We start from the raw sequence: 16,784 nt of genomic DNA, 5'->3' as shown, positions 1-16,784 counted from the left end.
TGCATTAGGACAGAAAAAGGAAATAGGAAGTATATAGACTGGGACAGAAGAAATAAAACTATTTGTTCACAGATGAAATGACTGATTCTGTAGAAAATTCCTTAAAAAATTAATAGAACAACTGGACAAATCAGCAGGGCATAGAAGAACTCAATAACACCATCAGCTAAAAGGGCCGAATTGATGCTCCACCCAACAACAGAGCCTTTCAAGTGTTCGTGGAATATATGCTAAGAGAGACCATATTCTGGAGTATTTAAACAAAATCTTAACTCATTTAAGAGAATTGAATCATAGCTTGTTCTCTGACTATAATAGACTCAAACTAGAAATCAATAACACAATAACAGAAAAATCTCCAAACACTTGAAAATTAAGCCATATACTTCCAGATAATCCATTAGAGAGGAAGTCACAAGAGAAATTTAAAAAATACATTGAACCAAATAAAAATGAAATACAACATACCAAAAAAGAGCAGTGCCCAGAGGGAAAGTTCCAGCACTAAAATGCATCCATTAGAAAAGTGGGAAGATCTTAATCTAAGCTCCATCTCAAGAACCTAGAAGAGTAAAATAAAACCAAAACCAGCAGAAAGAAGAAAATAAAGAGCAGAAATTGATGAAGCTGAAACAGAATAGAGGCCGGGTGTGGTGGCTTATGCCTGTAATCCCAGCAGTTTGGGAGGCTGAGGTGAGTGGGTCACCCGAGGTCAGGAGTTCAAGGTGGGCCTGGGCAACATGGTGAAACCCCATCTCTACTAAAAATGCAAAAATCAGTTGGGCACAGTGGTGTGGGCTTGTAATCCCAGCTACTTGGGAGGCTGAGGCAGGAGAATCATTTGAACCCAGGAGGCGGATGTTGCAGTGAACCGAGATCACGTCACTGCACTCCAGCCTGAGCGACAGAATGAGGCTTCATCTCAAAGGAAAAAAAAAAAAAAAGAAAAGAAAATTAAACAGAGAACTAGTTATTTTAAGAGATCAATAAAGTGGATAAACCTCCAGCAAGATTAACAAAGAGAAACAAAGAGAAAATGAATAAATTTCTCCTATCAGGAATGAAATACAGGGTGGCACTACAGAGCCTGAAAACAACTAACGAATATAAGGAAATACTATAAACAACTCTATTCAAATAAATTTGACTTCTTAGACTAAATGAACCAATTCTTTTAAAAAACACAGCTATCATAGCTCACCCAATATTAAATAGATACTTTCTAGCCTGGGCAACATAGCTAGACCCCATCTCTACCAAAAAAACCAAAAATTAGCTAGGTGTGGTGGCATGTGCCTATAGTCCCAGCTACTGGGTAGGCTGAGGCGGAAGAATCACCTGCTGACAGAGCGAGACCCCATCTCTTAAAGAAAAAGATACTTTGAGTAGCACTATGACTATTAGGAAATTGAATTTGCAATAAAAATTCCCCAAAAGAGAGCTCCAAAGAAGGTTTCACTGGAGAAGCTTTCAGCAGAGAATTCTACCAACTAAAGAACAAACACCAATCTGCATAAGCTCTTCCAGATAATAGACCAGAAGGGAACACTTTCCAGTTCTTTATGAAGCTAGTACTGGGGGAGGAAAAGCTTTCTCTTTATTATATTTTGTTCAGTTTATGGGGGCCTCCAAAAAAAACTATTTATTTGAGGCAGAGTCTCACTGTGTCACCGAGGCTTGAGTGCAGTGGCAGAATCATGGCTCACTGCAGCTGCGGCTTCCTGAGCTCAAGTGATCCTCCCACCTCAGCCTCTGAAGTAGCTGGGACCACAGGCATGCGCTACCATGTTCAGCCAATTTTCAAAAAATTTTTGTAGAGATAGCCGTCTCACTATGTTGCCCAGGCTGGTCTCGAACTCTTGGGCTCAAGTGATCCTCCTCCTTAGCCTCTCAAAGTGGTGGGATTACAGGTGTGAGCCACCATGCCCAGCCAGGGCCTGCAAATTAAACTGACAAAAGACAGATTAACAGAACAGAAAATCAGCATGGGTATATAAGAACTCAACAACACCATCAACTAATAGGGTCTAATTACACTTTTTATAGAACACTCTCAAAAAAGGATTATTTGCATGGATGCTGGAGCTAGCAAAATAAGTAGCTAGCCTACTAAATGGTTAAAATTAGAGGTTTATATCTGGGTGCAGTGGTTGATACCTGTAATCCCAGCATTTTGAAAGGCTGAGGTGGGAGGATTGCTTGAGCCCAGGAGTTCAAGACCAGGCTGGGCAACAGAGTGAGACCGTCTCTACCAAAAAACAAAACAAAACAAACAACGACAAACAAAAAATCCACACAAAAAAACAAAGAAAAAAACCAGTTAGTGGCTTATGTGCCTAACTCAGTAGGTAAAAGGGAGAGGTGACGAAAGTTTGTATGAGAACAAATAGGATTCTTTAAGACAGACAAATGGGTTTTGGGAAAACAAACAGGAGCTAAGAAAGGGTTTTTTTTTTTTTTTTTTAGACGGAGTCTCTCTGTTGCCCAGGCTACAGTGCAGTGGTGTGATCTTGGCTAACTGCAACCTCTGCCTCCCGGGTTCAAGCGATTCTCCTGCCTCAGCCTCCCGAGTTGCTGGGATTACAGGCGCACACCACCACGCCAGGCTAATTTTTGTATTTTTAGTAGAGACAGGGTTTCACCATATTGATCAGGCTGGTCTCGAACTCCTGACCTCGTGATCTGCCAGCCTCGGCCTCCCAAAGTGCTGGGATTACACGTGTGAGCCACCGCCCCCGGCGGATAATTTTTTTAAAATGTAGGTGCTAGTGGTCTTACTGTCTTCTTCATGGACATGAAATTCTTCTCATATAATGAGAATTAAATATGATCCTTCATATAAAGAGTTTAGAATAACGTCAGGCACAAAGCAAGCAGTAAGTTATCATTTAGATAAGAATCATTCCAATTCATCTGGAGAGTGCAACACACACACATTGTATTTGGGTATGGAATAACTGTTCAAGAACACACACACACAGTATTTGTGTATGAAATAACTCTTCAAGAACAAAGGGGAAACAGTTACAGGGCATGGAAGGGGAATTAGGGCAAGGTGTGAGTGGAAAGATAAACAACCCACCGCCCACGCTTAAAAAATCCGTTTAATTTAAAAATAGGTAATACAGCCATACAGAGAGGACATTAAAATAAAAGATTTACACAGAAAATTTTCGTTCCCAATCCATTCCCTACTCACAGTCCTACATACGTTACTTTTATTTTACTTTTTTTGGAAATGTAAATGCACTGGCCCCCTACTTTCTCACGAAGGCTGCACTCTCTCTACATTCTTCTTCACCTGTGTTTTTGTGCATACTCTTTCGTTGTGAAATATTTTCCCCCAACTGCTGTAGTGTATGAAATAAATACACACACGTAACCTAAACAACCCCGCTCGCCCGCACCACCTACAAGCTCGTCCCCGCCCTCCCTCAGGCCCACGTGCTCCGAGGGCCCCCTTCGCAGGTTGTTTCTGGCGATGCCTGTCTGAAGGCCTCAGACCGAGGCCCCGCCCACTCTCCCCCTCCTCTGCCCTTTGGACGCGCGCCTCGCGGACGGCGCCTCAGGCAGCGCGGCGGACAGCCCGTCCTCCAGCGCGCCGCGGGCCTCGGAGGACCCCAGCGACGGTCGTGGCGTAAGACCGGGGGGACGCGGCGATAGCGGCGGCCGTTGCGATTGATTGCGCTGGTTGCCTCCGGCGTCCACTTCCCTGGCCGCCCTTGCTACACTGGCTGATTGTTGTGCAGCCGGCGCCATGTCTGTGAGCGAGATCTTCGTGGAGCTGCAGGGCTTTTTGGCTGCCGAGCAGGACATCCGAGAGGCGAGCCCCTTCCCTTCCCCATTCCCTTTGCCTTTCCATGCCTAGGTGGGCCACTGCGCCCAACCCTCCTCTGTCGCTCAGTCTCGGGCGGTGGGGATGCCTCCGAGGGTGGGTTGCTTCCCCTCTAGCTTTAGGTTAGGACACTCCCCGCCCCCGCCCCAAATTTTGCCGCTCTGTCCTGATTCCCTGTGTTCGGGTCTCAGCTTCTAAGCATTACCTGCTTCATTTGTGTCAGTTTTCCTTCTTTTCAGCACTTGTTTATATCGAAGGCTCGATTAGCACCTGGTCTTCAGCGAATAAGCGTTTCGTGTATTTTTGTTGGTGTCTTAAAAGCACATGTGATCTCCTGCTTAAAACTCTCCTATGGTTTCCTATCCCACACGAGATAAAAAATCAGACCCTCCTGTGGCTCACACGGTCTCTCGTCAATCTCATTTATGCTCTCTGTCTTTGTGTATGATGTTCACTTTACCTCTTCTAGTGCGCTAGATAGCTTCCTGCCTGTTCGCTTTTCCTGGAATTTGCTTATTTCCCGTTCTTTTCGTGATTGTCTCGTATTTATGTCATTGACGTCACAGTCTAAACGATCTATTTCCTGTTATGTTTTCTAGTAGCACCTTAAGTTTTTAAAATGTGTGTAATGTTGATTATTTTAAAAAAATCTTCTCCCCCATTGTATGTTAAACCATCAGAGGGAAAGGATTGTGTGCTCGGTTCCCCAGTATTTACACAGTGCCTCACACATAAGTATGCTCAGTGAATATTTTAAAAATGAATTAGAGGCCGAGAGCGGCCCCTCATGCCTGTAATTCCAGCATTTTGGGAGGCCGAGGCGGGTGGATCACTTGAGGTAAGGAGGTTGAGACCAGCCTGGCCAACATGGCGAAACGCTGTCTCTGCTAAAAATACAAAAGAAAATTAACTGGGCATGGTCGCGAACGCCTGTAATCCCAGCTACTTGGGAGGCTGAAGCAGAATTGGTTGAACTCAGGAGGCGGAGGTTGCGGTGAGCTGAGATCGCGCCGTTGCACTCCAGCCTGGGTGACAGAATGAGACTCCGTCTCAAAAAAAAAAAAAAAGAAAAAAGAAAAAAAAGAAGTGTAAATACCCAACTCTTGTATTGCATTTAACTCTTCATTCTGCAAGTTACATTCACACACATCATCCATTATAATGTCCCAATTGAATCCTTGGGGTGAATGGGTGGCTATTATCCTTTAAAGAGTACCTGAGGAATCTAAGGCTTTTTAGTGACTTTTTGAAGTCTTACAGAGCAAATAAGTGGAAAAAAGTCAGGATTCAAACTGGGTTATGATCACATAAACTAATGTGTTTGGTGTGAGTGTATGACAATAATTCTGTTGAGTATCTGACTTTTATTTTTAATTCTCTCTAGGAAATCCGAAAAGTTGTACAGAGTTTAGAACAAACAGCTCGAGAGATTTTAACTCTACTGCAAGGGGTCCATCAGGGTGCTGGGTTTCAGGACAGTAAGTTCTTTGTTTTATACTCAATTATCAGTCTCTTATTTAGAAGAGAGTTTATATCCAGAAGACATTTTATAATGAAAAATGGCTCTCATGCTTTATGGTGAGTAAAAATTGAAGAAGGAGGTGATTTGATAATTTTGGTTGATTTTTCTTGCTCTACCAGATAGTATGGTTTAAATAGAGATGTTTTCTATTGTGATGGCATTCTACTGATGATAATTACAATTGCTTAACCCATTTCCTGTTTAGAAAAAAAAAGTGCAGCTTTCTGCTAGCACAGTATTCTCGGGATAAGTGGGAAAAGGTTTTATTAATATTTATTTACTTTTTCTCCTGAGACGGAGTTTCGCTCTTGTTGCCCAGGCTGGAGTGCAGTGGCGCCATCTCAGCTCACTGCAGTCTCCGCCTCCCAGGTTCAAGTGATTCTCCTGCCTCAGCCTCCTGAGTAGCTGGTATTACAGGCGCCTGCCATCACGCCCAGCTACTTTTTTTTTTTTCTTTTGTATTTTTGGTAGGGACGGGGTTTCACTCTATTGACCAGGCTGGTCTTGCACTCCTGACCTCAGATGATCCTCCTGCCTCGGCCTCCCAAAGTGCTGGGATTACAGGTGTGAGCCACTGCGCCTGGCCCAAGCGTTTATAACTCTTGTGTTATCTAGTGACTTTTATTTGGCCCTTTTGTGTGTGTGTGTGTATATGTGTGTGTATGCACCAGTGTGTAGTTGAATCCAGTCTTTCAGTGATTGAATACCTTTTAATATGAGATGAACAGAATAAAATGTTCTCAAATTAATGTGTTTATAGTCAGCCTCTTGAATGAAAGTAAAATATGTCAAGTTTAGACATGGAACCTTCATTGTAAGGTATAGACAGCACAGCTAAAAGAGCTGAAGTATGTTTTCAGATATAAGAATGATATAATAATGTATTTACACGTGGTAGAGGCAAGTCATTTTTCTTAATGATACGGAGTTGGTCATCCTGATTGTGAATACTTGGTAAAGGCTTTTTTCTGCCAAATATGGGAGGAAGAAGCAATCCAATTTTACGCATCCTCTGAGGAGTGAACAGGAATAGCAGCTGGTGTGCAGCTCCTTAAGGATGACGTTATTTATGACAACCTAACCAATTACCAATGTGTCTCCTAATATATTCCCTTTTGGCAAGTTGTTTATTTTTCAGTATAGCTAATTAGTAGGGAAACTGGGGATGATACTTTTTGAGAACCAGGTTGAAAAGCAGAGATGTGTACATTAGTTGTGAGGTTAAAAAAAAAAGTTTATTAATTTCCAGGTAGATTACTTAGATTATTAAACAAGAACTGTATTTGAAATTTGGTAAGTTTTTCATTATTACATTTGGTTATCTTTTGCGATTAGTTCCAAAGAGGTGTTTGAAAGCTCGAGAACATTTTGGTACAGTAAAAACACATCTAACATCTTTGAAGACCAAATTTCCTGCTGAACAGTATTACAGGTTTGTAAGAAAAACAGCATTATTTTATGATGTTAAGTAAAAAAAAGAAAAATTATACATACTAAATGATTGCTTGCAACTAGGGAAGCATCCTTCTGTGTAGAAGTAACAAAAAGAGAAAGAACTAAACTGATAATGGTCATGACAAAAATTGATTTTATTTTTTTCTTCTTTTTACTTTCTGAATCTTAAGGAACATGTATTACTTTTGCAGTGAAAAAACAATTAAAAAGAAAATGTGGTATGAGGGTCAAAAGTGAGAATATCTTTTTGCTGTATTAAAGTTTCTTGTGAAATTGGGTGAACTATAGTTAGTGAAATAATGAGATTAGGTGGCAGTATATATATGGAGTTGAGTTTTATTTTGAAGCTTGAGTTTCACTGCCAAGTAACATAATTAGCTAATATTTTATGCCATGTCTTCTTGTTAAAGTCAACACTGTTGATTTTAAGATACACCATTATTTTATGTACCAGTAGGGGAGGAAAATTTTGCCAGTCATAAATGTGAAACATGGGCCAGGCGTGGTGGCTCACGCCTGTAATCCCATCACTTTGGGAGGCCAAGGCGGGCAGATCACCTGAGGTCAGGAGTTTGAGACAGCCTGGCCAGCATGGTAAAACCCTGTCTCTACTAAAAATACAAAAATTAGCCCGGTATGGTGGCTCATGCCTGTAACTCCAGCTACTTTGGAGGCTGAGGCAGGAGAATCGCTTGAACCTGGGAGGTGGAGATTGCAGTGAGCCGAGATCACGCCATTGCACTCCAGTCTGGACGACAGAGTGAGACTCCATCTCAAAAAAAAAAAATTGTGAAACATGGATTGTGAAGTGTCTCCTGGTTTCATAGGTGTTAAACTGGGAAGAACTGCATCTGAATCAAGAATTTCTACTCATTTTAATTTTCTTACTGAAAAAGATGTTCTTGTAAGGCATACATATCAACAGTAAACAGGATGAATATTTTCAGGGGTGGATAGTATAACCTCATGAGAATATTCTTTTTTTTTTCTTTTTTTTTTTTTTTGAGACGGAGTCTGGCTCTGTCGCCCGGGCTGGAGTGCAGTGGCCGGATCTCAGCTCACTGCAAGCTCCGCCTCCCGGGTTTACGCCATTCTCCTGCCTCAGCCTCCCGAGTAGCTGGGACTACAGGCGCCCGCCACCTTGCCCGGCTAGTTTTTTGTATTTTTTAGTAGAGACGGGGTTTCACCGTGTTAGCCAGGATGGTCTCGATCTTCTGACCTCGTGATCCGCCCGTCTCGGCCTCCCAAAGTGCTAGGATTACAGGCTTGAGCCACCGCGCCCGGCCTGAGAATATTCTTTTAAGGCGGAGATTGATAAACCACTAGTGGCTGTTGCCTCTGGGAGCTAAGAATTGCTTTTGTTTTTTCAAGAGTTGTTAAAAAAAAAGGAAAACGCCCAGATAAGAATACATAACAGTGAAAGTGGCCCACAAAGCCTAAAATATTTACTACTTGGCCCTTTACAGAAAAAATCTGCTGATCCTTGCTGTAAGGCAGGCGTTCCCAACCCCCAGGCCGCGGACTGGTACTGGTCTGTGGCCTGTTGGGAACCGGGATGCACAGAAGGAGGGGAGGGGTGGGTGAGCGAGTGAAGCTTCATCTGTATTTACAGCTGCTCCCCATCACTTGCAATACTGCCTGAGCTCCACCTCCTGTCAGACTGGTGGCAGCATTCGATTCTCACAGTAGTGCGAACCCTGTTGTGGACTGTGCACACAGGAGATCTAGGTTGCGTGCTCCTTATGAGACTGTAATGCCTGATGATCTGAAGTGCAACAGTTTCATCCTGAAACCATCTGCTCCGCTTCTGTGGAAAAATTGTCTTACACGAAACTGGTCCCTGGTGCTGAAAAGGTCAGGGACCGCTGCTGTCACAGCTGAAGCACAGAGAGAGGTAGGACAGTAGAACGGGTGGGGTATTTAGAGACCATCTTCTCTGGAGGTCACACACACAGGCTGCCCTCTGGCTGGATTTGGTCTTCAGAAGGGTTTGTGTGACCTGCATTGTGTCGAGACCTGTTTTTGAATGTATTCCCACATTTGAAAATCAGGAGGCATTGTGTAAATATGCACAGGTTGTAAAATTTCCTTTTCTTTTTTCAGGCTTCTAGCTCAGTGTTCTGTTTTAAGTCCATTTGTTTAGTGATTGCAAATGGTAATTTTGTGAATCAGAATTTTCTTGGTATCCTGCACTCAAATGAAAATATAGGAACACGTTGAGGATGATATGTAACTGCAGTTGTCTTCAATCATCAGTTGCAAAGTTTTATTTTTTTCAGAGCAGTATCATTGTTCTTACTGATGAAATTTAGAAAGCACAATTGCTCTTGTCATCTGTAACCTTCAGTTGTTGTTTTTTTTTTTTTTTGAGATGGAGTCTCTGTCGCTTAGGTTGGAGTATAGTGGTATGATCTTGCTCACTGGAAACTCTGCCTCCCAGGTTCAAGCGATTCTCCTGCCTCAGCCTCCCGAGTAGCTGGGACTATGGGCACACGCCACCACGCACGGCTAATTTTTGTATTTTTAGTAGAGACGGGGTTTCACCATGTTGGCCAGGCTGGTCTTGAACTCCTGACCTCAGGTGATCGACCTGCCTCTGCTTCTCAAAGTGCTGGGATTACAGGCGTGAGCCACCGCACTGGGCGTAAATTTTCAGACTCATCAGAATTAGACCATATTTCTCACTGATTAAACTTAAATAATTGTTATAAATTTCAACTTGTAAAATTTATGCTAAATGTCATATTTCTCTTTACATATTGGGGATTTGGATAAGATTTTATTTGAAAAATGATCCCATTTCTAAACCGTTTGAACATGACTATATTAAACCCGTCTTTCTGAAGGTCCCTAACCTTGGAGACTAACTGCTTATTTTCCTGCAGATTTCATGAGCACTGGAGGTTTGTGTTGCAGCGCTTGGTCTTCTTGGCAGCATTTGTTGTGTATTTGGAAACAGAAACACTAGTGACTCGAGAAGCGGTTACAGAAATTCTTGGCAGTAAGTGTCTTTATTAGTGGGATCTGCAGAATCAGGCACGCTTGCTTAGTTTTTGGTGGAAAGGGTGGTTGTACTTTGTTTCTTAAAACAAATAAGAATTAGCCAGAAACCACTTGTACTTGTAGCTTGGTATCTGAGGTTGATGGGTTCCAGAGCTCTCCCAATACCCAAATCTGAGGATGTTCAAGTCCCTTATATAGCTGGTGTAGTATTTGCATGTAACCTATACACATCCTCCCACGTACTTTAAATCATCTCTAGGTTTCTTAACATATCTAATACAGTGTAAGTGCTATGTAAATATATATATATATTTATTTTGAGATAGAATCTCACTGTCGCCAAGGCTGGAGTGCAGTGGCATAATCTCAGCTCACTGCAACCTCCACCTCCCAGGTTCAAGCAGTTCTGCCTCAGCCTCCTGAGTAGCTGGGATTACAGGTGCCTGCCACTACGCCCAGCTAATTTTTTTTTTCCCCCAAAATGAAGTTTTGCTTTTGTTGCCCAGCTGTAGTGCAGTGGCACAATCTCGGCTCACCACAACCTCCACCTCCTGGGTTCAAGCAATTTTCCTACCTTAGCCTCCTGAGTAGCTGGAATTACAGGCATGTACCACCACGCCTGGGTAATTTTGTATTTTTAGTAGAGATGGGGTTTTTCCGTGTTGGTCAGGCTGATCTTGAACTCCTGACCTCAGGTGATCCACCCGCCTCAGCCTCCCAAAATGCTGGGATTACAGGTGTGAGCCACCACGCCCAGCCAATTTTTTGTATTTTTTTTAGTAGAGATGGGGTTTCACTGTGTTGGCCAGGCTGGTCTTGAACTCCTGACCTTGTGATTCGCCTGCCTTGGCATCCCAAAGTGTTGGGATTACAGGCATGAGCCCTCCGCACATGGCCTTTTCCCAAATATTTTTGATCCACAGTTAGTGCAGAGGGCCGACTATATTTGGAAAAACAAAAGCTAAAAATAACAACGGCAAATTTATTTGTACTTGCTTTAGTTTTTAAAATTGAATTTTTAAAACTTTCAAGCCTACAGAAAAATGGAAAGAATAGTAAAATGAATACCTGTTTACACGCCACTTCGATTTACCACTTGTTAACATTTTGCTACATCTGCTTAATCTTCTCATTTTGTGTGTGTCTCTGTCAGCCATTTGATAGTTGCAAATATCGTAACTCCTTTCTTAAATGCTTTATCATGCACTTTCTAACAAGAAGTATGTTCTCTGACACAACTCGATACCATTTTTGATAGTATTACTTTTTGAGGGAAGACTGAATTGAATTTTGCTTAAGAACTCAAAAAATCCACAGTGAGGTTTAGTTGCCAAGGGTGTGAATATATTAAAAAGCCAGTTTTTAAAAGATTCATCCTTTCTTCACTTACTTTGGGAGAAATTATGTGTATATTTTTATATTCTGAGGCTTGACTTGGATTCACAGCATGACTTTATTTTCATGTGTTTTTTAGTTGAGCCAGATCGGGAGAAAGGTTTTCATCTGGATGTAGAAGATTATCTCTCAGGAGTTCTAATTCTTGCCAGTGAACTGGTAAGCTCAGTAACTTGCTGGTTGCTTTTTTGATCTTTCTGCTTCACTGTCAGTTTTTAAAATGGGTACCAAAATTCAGAACGTCTTAATTCTTTTCTAAGCCATCTCTCAGTCACCAGGTAGTCACTGACTGGCACTGTATGTGTTACAGTTTCCTAAGCATCAGAGAAAAGCCAGATCAAATGATGAGTGCATACTTACTGAGTTAAGAATTTTCAACAGATAAGACCTCTTCCTTTTAGGGTAGTGGCAAAACATCTATTCCTGGTAACTGTTAATTCATGTAATTGTTTTGGAGACTCATTTGTCTATATAACCATATAAGTTATTCTTATTCTTTATTCGTTTAATCACTATCTAGGGAAATTGCCTTGTAAAAGTCTAAAGAAAAAAAAAACTGTCAGTAGCAAAATTGAGTAGTTGTGGTAGAGACTGTGCCAGTCTGCAGAGGTGAAAATATTTACTTCTGGCTCGTTAAGAAAAAGTTTGCTTGTCCTTGTTCCAGAGGAAAGCAGTCCAGGGCTGGTCTGATGATTCCTTGATCTTTGGCCCTGCCCTAGGTTCTTCTAGCTTCAGCTTCTTTCTTACGTTCCAGAACTGTTGCTCTAGTCACATCTTCACTCTAGCCAGCAGTAGGAGGAAATACGGAAAAGGATATGCCCTCTCGCTTTGAGGACATTTCTTTCAAGTTGTACACACAACTTCTATTAACATTCTGGTGCCTTGCCTGCAGGGGAGGCAGAAATGGAGTCTGTTGGAGTGGGTATGTGTGCATTGAAAACCTGAGGAAGATGGTGAGAATGGATAATGGGGTCCACTTACAGGCTGTACCACTTGTCTGGCTTTTTCGAGACACCTGACCAGTGAACATGAAGCATCTTGTTAGTATTAGTTGTTAAGTGGAAGGTGTCTTTAGGACCATACATGTTGGGGCCAGGTGCGGTGGCTTACACTTGTAATCCTGGCAGGTTTGGAGGCCCAGGTGGGAGGATCCCTTGAGGTCAGGAGTTCCACACCAGCCTAAGCAACAAAACAAGACCCCTTCTTGATTTATATTAAAAACAACAGCAGCAGCAACAACAACAAAATCTTTATGTGAGACAAAAAAAACCCGTATGTTGAGAATGCACTAAAGGGGTGGTGTAGGTAAACCTGGGAAAGTGGAGAGGATTTACAGAAAGGGGAATCTTTTTTTATTATTTTAATATGTTTTTAAAAGCCAGTCAAATGGAGCAGTGAGGGGTTGTATACTGACACTGAGAAGGGGAGTCTTGAGTTGGGTCTTGAAATCAATCTTAGTTCTCCTTCAAGATAGGGTTACACTGACGTAATTTTAGATTCTTATCCCAAGTCTGCTTTACTTGATTCTAGGTGATTAGAGTTGCAGCTTAGTAGGTGGGCTCTAGAAATGTGATCATTTGGCCAAGGTTGGAAGAGATAGTGGAGCTGCTGTGATTACTTTGTGGTTTATTTCTTCGTTATGAAAGCAGATGAGCTGTAAAGATGCTTGTGTATGTAATGTAACACTTTATGATGCAATAGCCAGTTTAAGAAATTAGAGAAATTTTAGATGTTAGTAATATTACATTTCACTTGGCAGAAATGGTCTCATTTTCAGTGGGATTCTTTTCGGAGAAGCTCCTGTCTTGTCTGTACTTGCATGTGCCCTGAGATAGAACATGAGCATAGCTGTCTAGACCTGCGGTTCTTGTGGCTTTGATTCAGAAGAAGATGCACTGAGGAGCAGCATGTTGTAACAAGCCCCTGATTTCTCTTTCCTGGTACAGTCAAGGCTGTCTGTCAACAGCGTGACTGCTGGAGACTACTCCCGACCCCTCCACATCTCCACCTTCATCAACGAGCTGGATTCCGGCTTCCGCCTTCTCAACCTGAAAAATGACTCCCTGAGGAAGCGCTACGACGGATTGAAATACGACGTGAAGAAAGTAGAGGAGGTGGTCTATGATCTCTCCATCCGGGGCTTCAACAAGGAGACGGCAGCAGCTTGTGTTGAAAAATAGGAGGCTCTCCTTGCTCCTGGCCTTGCTGACCTCAGCGGTTGCCAGGAAGGGGTGAGCACAGAGTGCCTCTTACGGTAGTTAGGATGCCCAGTTGCTAAACACTGCGCTTTATTTTCTTAACCAGTTGTGGTGTGAGTATCAGAATTGAAACACTTTTTTGGGGGTAAAAAATAATAGCCTTTACATGGACAGAATTTTCTTTGTTGTTTCAGTGAATTTGCTCTGTAATTCAGTGTATTTCAGTTCCGTCAAAAAGTGTAAATGTTAGTTTCTTGGTAAAGTCCTTTTCTTGCTTACCTTGACTGTTGATGTACTGATTGAGAAGTTCATTGTCTCGTTTGTGATTCTTCCAGATGTGATGCTTGATATTTTCTATATGCGAGTTAGCCATCCACACCCAGGCATAGCCTGGATACAGTATTAAAATAGATAATTAAAAAGATGGTTGCCAAGCAAGGAAAACTTATTTTATATTTTCCCTTCCTTATTTTAAGCATTGTGAGTAAATCAGATGTTGAATTCTTTTGCCAAGGGAATTATAGCCCCAGGTTCTCTCTCACTGCCATCAAAATATACAAGATTAAACTGCAAAGTCAAGCTCAGCAGATTATTCTGGAAAGTTTTTGTATTAAGGGATTTAGTGACATCATTTGGTTCTCCACCATGCAGGGAGTAGGGCTTAGTGTTTTAAAACACCTCTGCTTTCTCATGTTGCCTTAATATTCTGCTGTTGCAGCAATTAAAAATTGTCTTCACGTACATTTGGAACTAACACGTGATATGATATATTCCTAAACTATGAAACCTTTTTTCTAGTAGTCAGCTAGATCATTTGATCTGGGAGTATAAAACCACCCACATAAGTTAATAAGCAAAATCCTGACTATTATGTTGTTAGAGAAAAATGCTTTGCTTTGTCTGGAAGAAAGATAAAATAGTGAATTATAAATAAATCAGGCCGGGCGTGGTGGCTCACACCTGTAATCCCAGCACACTGGGAGGCCGAGGCAGGGGGATTGCTTGAGCTCAGGAGTTTAAGACCAGCCTGGGCGACGAAGTGAGACTCCATCTCTATATAAAAACATGAAAGCACACACAAAATAAATCAGTGGGATTTGGTAATATGTTTTAGAGTAAGAAATTTCAGGTTGTTGGTGACTGTCAGGTTTTAAATGTACAGTTTGGGGCAAGTCATGTAAATACTGTTGGTGGTCTTCAATTTTCAGGTAGTACTAAGAGTATGTGCTAGGAAACTCTTGCTATCAAATTGAGATGATTAAAATGGTGACTTAATCCATAGTTACTTTGCACTCACTGAAAGGAAAGTGCTTTCCAGAATAATACAAAGTATCTAAAAGTGTCACCTTTTCTGGCCTGATCAACCTGATCAACAATTTGGGCTTCCTGTTTGTATGAGGGGCTATTTGGCATACTCTTCACAGCTTTTATCAGTACAAGTTAAAGGCTGACTACATTTTTTCATCACGAGAAAAGCAGTTGAAATGAGGCATGAGTTACTGTGCATTGGGATTTTAGAACAATTTTCTTGACAGCTCTTTTGTGAAGTTAGGTTCTTAAAAGTGCCCATGATGGTCACTTAAAATGTGCATTAATAGCACTGCCAGGATCAAGCATGAAAGACTTTTAAATTAGATCATCACACATAAGGCAGTAAGTTTGATAATAGGTTTTTTTTTTTTTAACCTCTTTAAGTATTGATTCTGCTTGAGAATATTGAAGTACTTGCCAGAAGTTGTGGATTTCAGTTTTAACAAATGCAATTTAATTGGAGAAGCACACTCTGGTCTTGGAATTCCATTTGAGGATTTAGAAGTGTCATGTTTATACTTACTCAGTTGTGTTTGTTGCTGGCTTGTTGTAAAGCAATAAAAATTTTTTGGTCTTTTTGTAAGTGAGTGTGCTGCTGTAAGAAATCTCCCATGTGCATAACAAATTCTGAATATTTTTTGAGGCTAAAGAAGACCGGGGTGACAAGCACATACTGCTGTGTAATGGTTACAGTAACCAAAAGACACTAGCCGCTCAGAGTTCTATATTGTAAAGCGCAGATAACATTTGTGTGTTATACCTTGATTGGGGAATTAAAAGTCATTTGACTGAAGATGTTGAGAAACCTGGGCTCTGGTGTGAGTATACCAGAATTACTTTTTTCAATTGTAGAAAATCAAGCAGGTTAGAGAAAATAGAGACGAATTAGGAGACACTGTCTTACGGATTCATTTATAAGAAGATAACCAGCCATATACACGTGGGGATATTTGCCGTGTCTTAAACTTGAATAATAATATGGGCAATGCTTAAGGGAGTTTAATAGAGAAGGAAAGCTTTGACAGTGTTTTGAGACCTTAAGTGGCTAAAGAGATGAGACAAACATGCAGGTTGCTACTGGCATAGTTTCATAATTGTGTACTCAGAAATTAAAGTTTGCTTGTTTCTCGGTCTGGATTAAACTGTTTGTCCTCCTTTTCAGATAGAGCATCACAGTCAGGGCTGACACCAAAATAAGACTTTCCCTGAGCCTGAATTTGTTTTTTTTTTTTAGTATCTACTGTAATAAGCATCAAACAAACAAGCAAAAATAAACAGTGTCCCTTCCCCTGGACAACAACAACAATAACAAACATTTAAAGGCGGTAAAATTTCCAGGACTGGTTGGTTGAATGAGTGGGCTGGGTGCGGGTAGTGGGACGAGACGAGACGGGAAGGGGAGGAATCTAGCATCGCTGCCGGGTTTCTGGCCCAGGTTTGGTGCCATTCACTGAGGTGAGGAGTGTAGGAAGATCGCGTGTCTGGAGCGGGCTGGGCAGCTGATGCATTTGCTTTTGGATGTGTTGGGTTTATGACACTGGAGCAGCCAGGTGGATACATCAAAGGTGGGTAAGATCTCCCTGGAGAGCGTTTACAATGAGAAGAGTCACAAGCTGCGGACGAATTCTTGGTTAATAGCATGGCTTAAGGTAGGCAGAGGAAATGGAGTCCACGAGGAAGTGGAGAAATGGTCAGAGAGGCTAACAGAATGGGAAGAGTGGCTTGTTTCAGAAGCCAGGGAATAAAGGATCTTAGGTTTTTGGGTGAGGGATTTAAAATAATCTACAGCCTGGGAGCTCCATGACTCATCTGTCAGGTTAGGTTAGGTTATCCTGTGGGAACACCACCAGAGCTCACAGGCAAAGAACAAGGTTTATTTCTCACTCGCGTCCCTCTCCATTGCAGCTTAGCTGGAGATCTGTTCCACGTTGTCCTTATGTAGGGTGACAGAGCAGCCACTAACTGGACCATTGCTAGTTTTAGAGGGAGAGGGAAGGAGCTGTGGAGTGTCTTGCACAAATACATGATCTGGTCACTCTGACAATTATTATTTTTTTTTTGGAGA

The 16,784-nt window shown here is 41.8% G+C and overlaps 1 protein-coding gene across 2 annotated transcripts; it reads left to right on the top strand.

The window, feature by feature from the left end:
- The first annotated feature begins 3,017 nt into the window (after positions 1 to 3,017).
- On the top strand, positions 3,018 to 15,512 carry TSN (translin). Of its 2 annotated transcripts, XM_017947965.2 has the most exons (6): positions 3,018 to 3,823; positions 5,220 to 5,313; positions 6,693 to 6,789; positions 9,698 to 9,813; positions 11,290 to 11,369; positions 13,157 to 15,512. In XM_017947965.2, the coding sequence occupies exons 1-6, from the start codon at positions 3,758 to 3,760 to the stop codon at positions 13,388 to 13,390; spliced, it is 687 nt and encodes a 228-aa protein (XP_017803454.1). In that variant the 5' UTR covers positions 3,018 to 3,757; the 3' UTR covers positions 13,391 to 15,512. The 2 variants fall into 2 exon arrangements, with proteins under 2 accessions (XP_017803454.1, XP_021779175.1); XM_021923483.2 differs by lacking the exon at positions 11,290 to 11,369.
- The last annotated feature ends 1,272 nt before the right edge of the window (positions 15,513 to 16,784 follow it).

Source organism: Papio anubis, chromosome 10 (assembly GCF_008728515.1).
Source record: "Papio anubis isolate 15944 chromosome 10, Panubis1.0, whole genome shotgun sequence".
In the NCBI taxonomy this organism is placed as follows: domain Eukaryota; kingdom Metazoa; phylum Chordata; class Mammalia; order Primates; family Cercopithecidae; genus Papio; species Papio anubis.
This window is presented reverse-complemented; position numbering and strand designations above follow the sequence as displayed.

Bases quoted from the DNA above. Each gene is read 5' to 3' on its own strand.
- TSN (XM_017947965.2), top strand. From the start codon at position 3,758: ATGTCTGTGAGCGAGATCTTCGTGGAGCTGCAGGGCTTTTTGGCTGCC. The intron at 6,790-9,697 runs GTTTGTAAGAAA...ATTTTCCTGCAG, and splicing joins CCTGCTGAACAGTATTACAG to ATTTCATGAGCACTGGAGGT. The intron at 9,814-11,289 runs GTAAGTGTCTTT...TGTGTTTTTTAG, and splicing joins GGTTACAGAAATTCTTGGCA to TTGAGCCAGATCGGGAGAAA.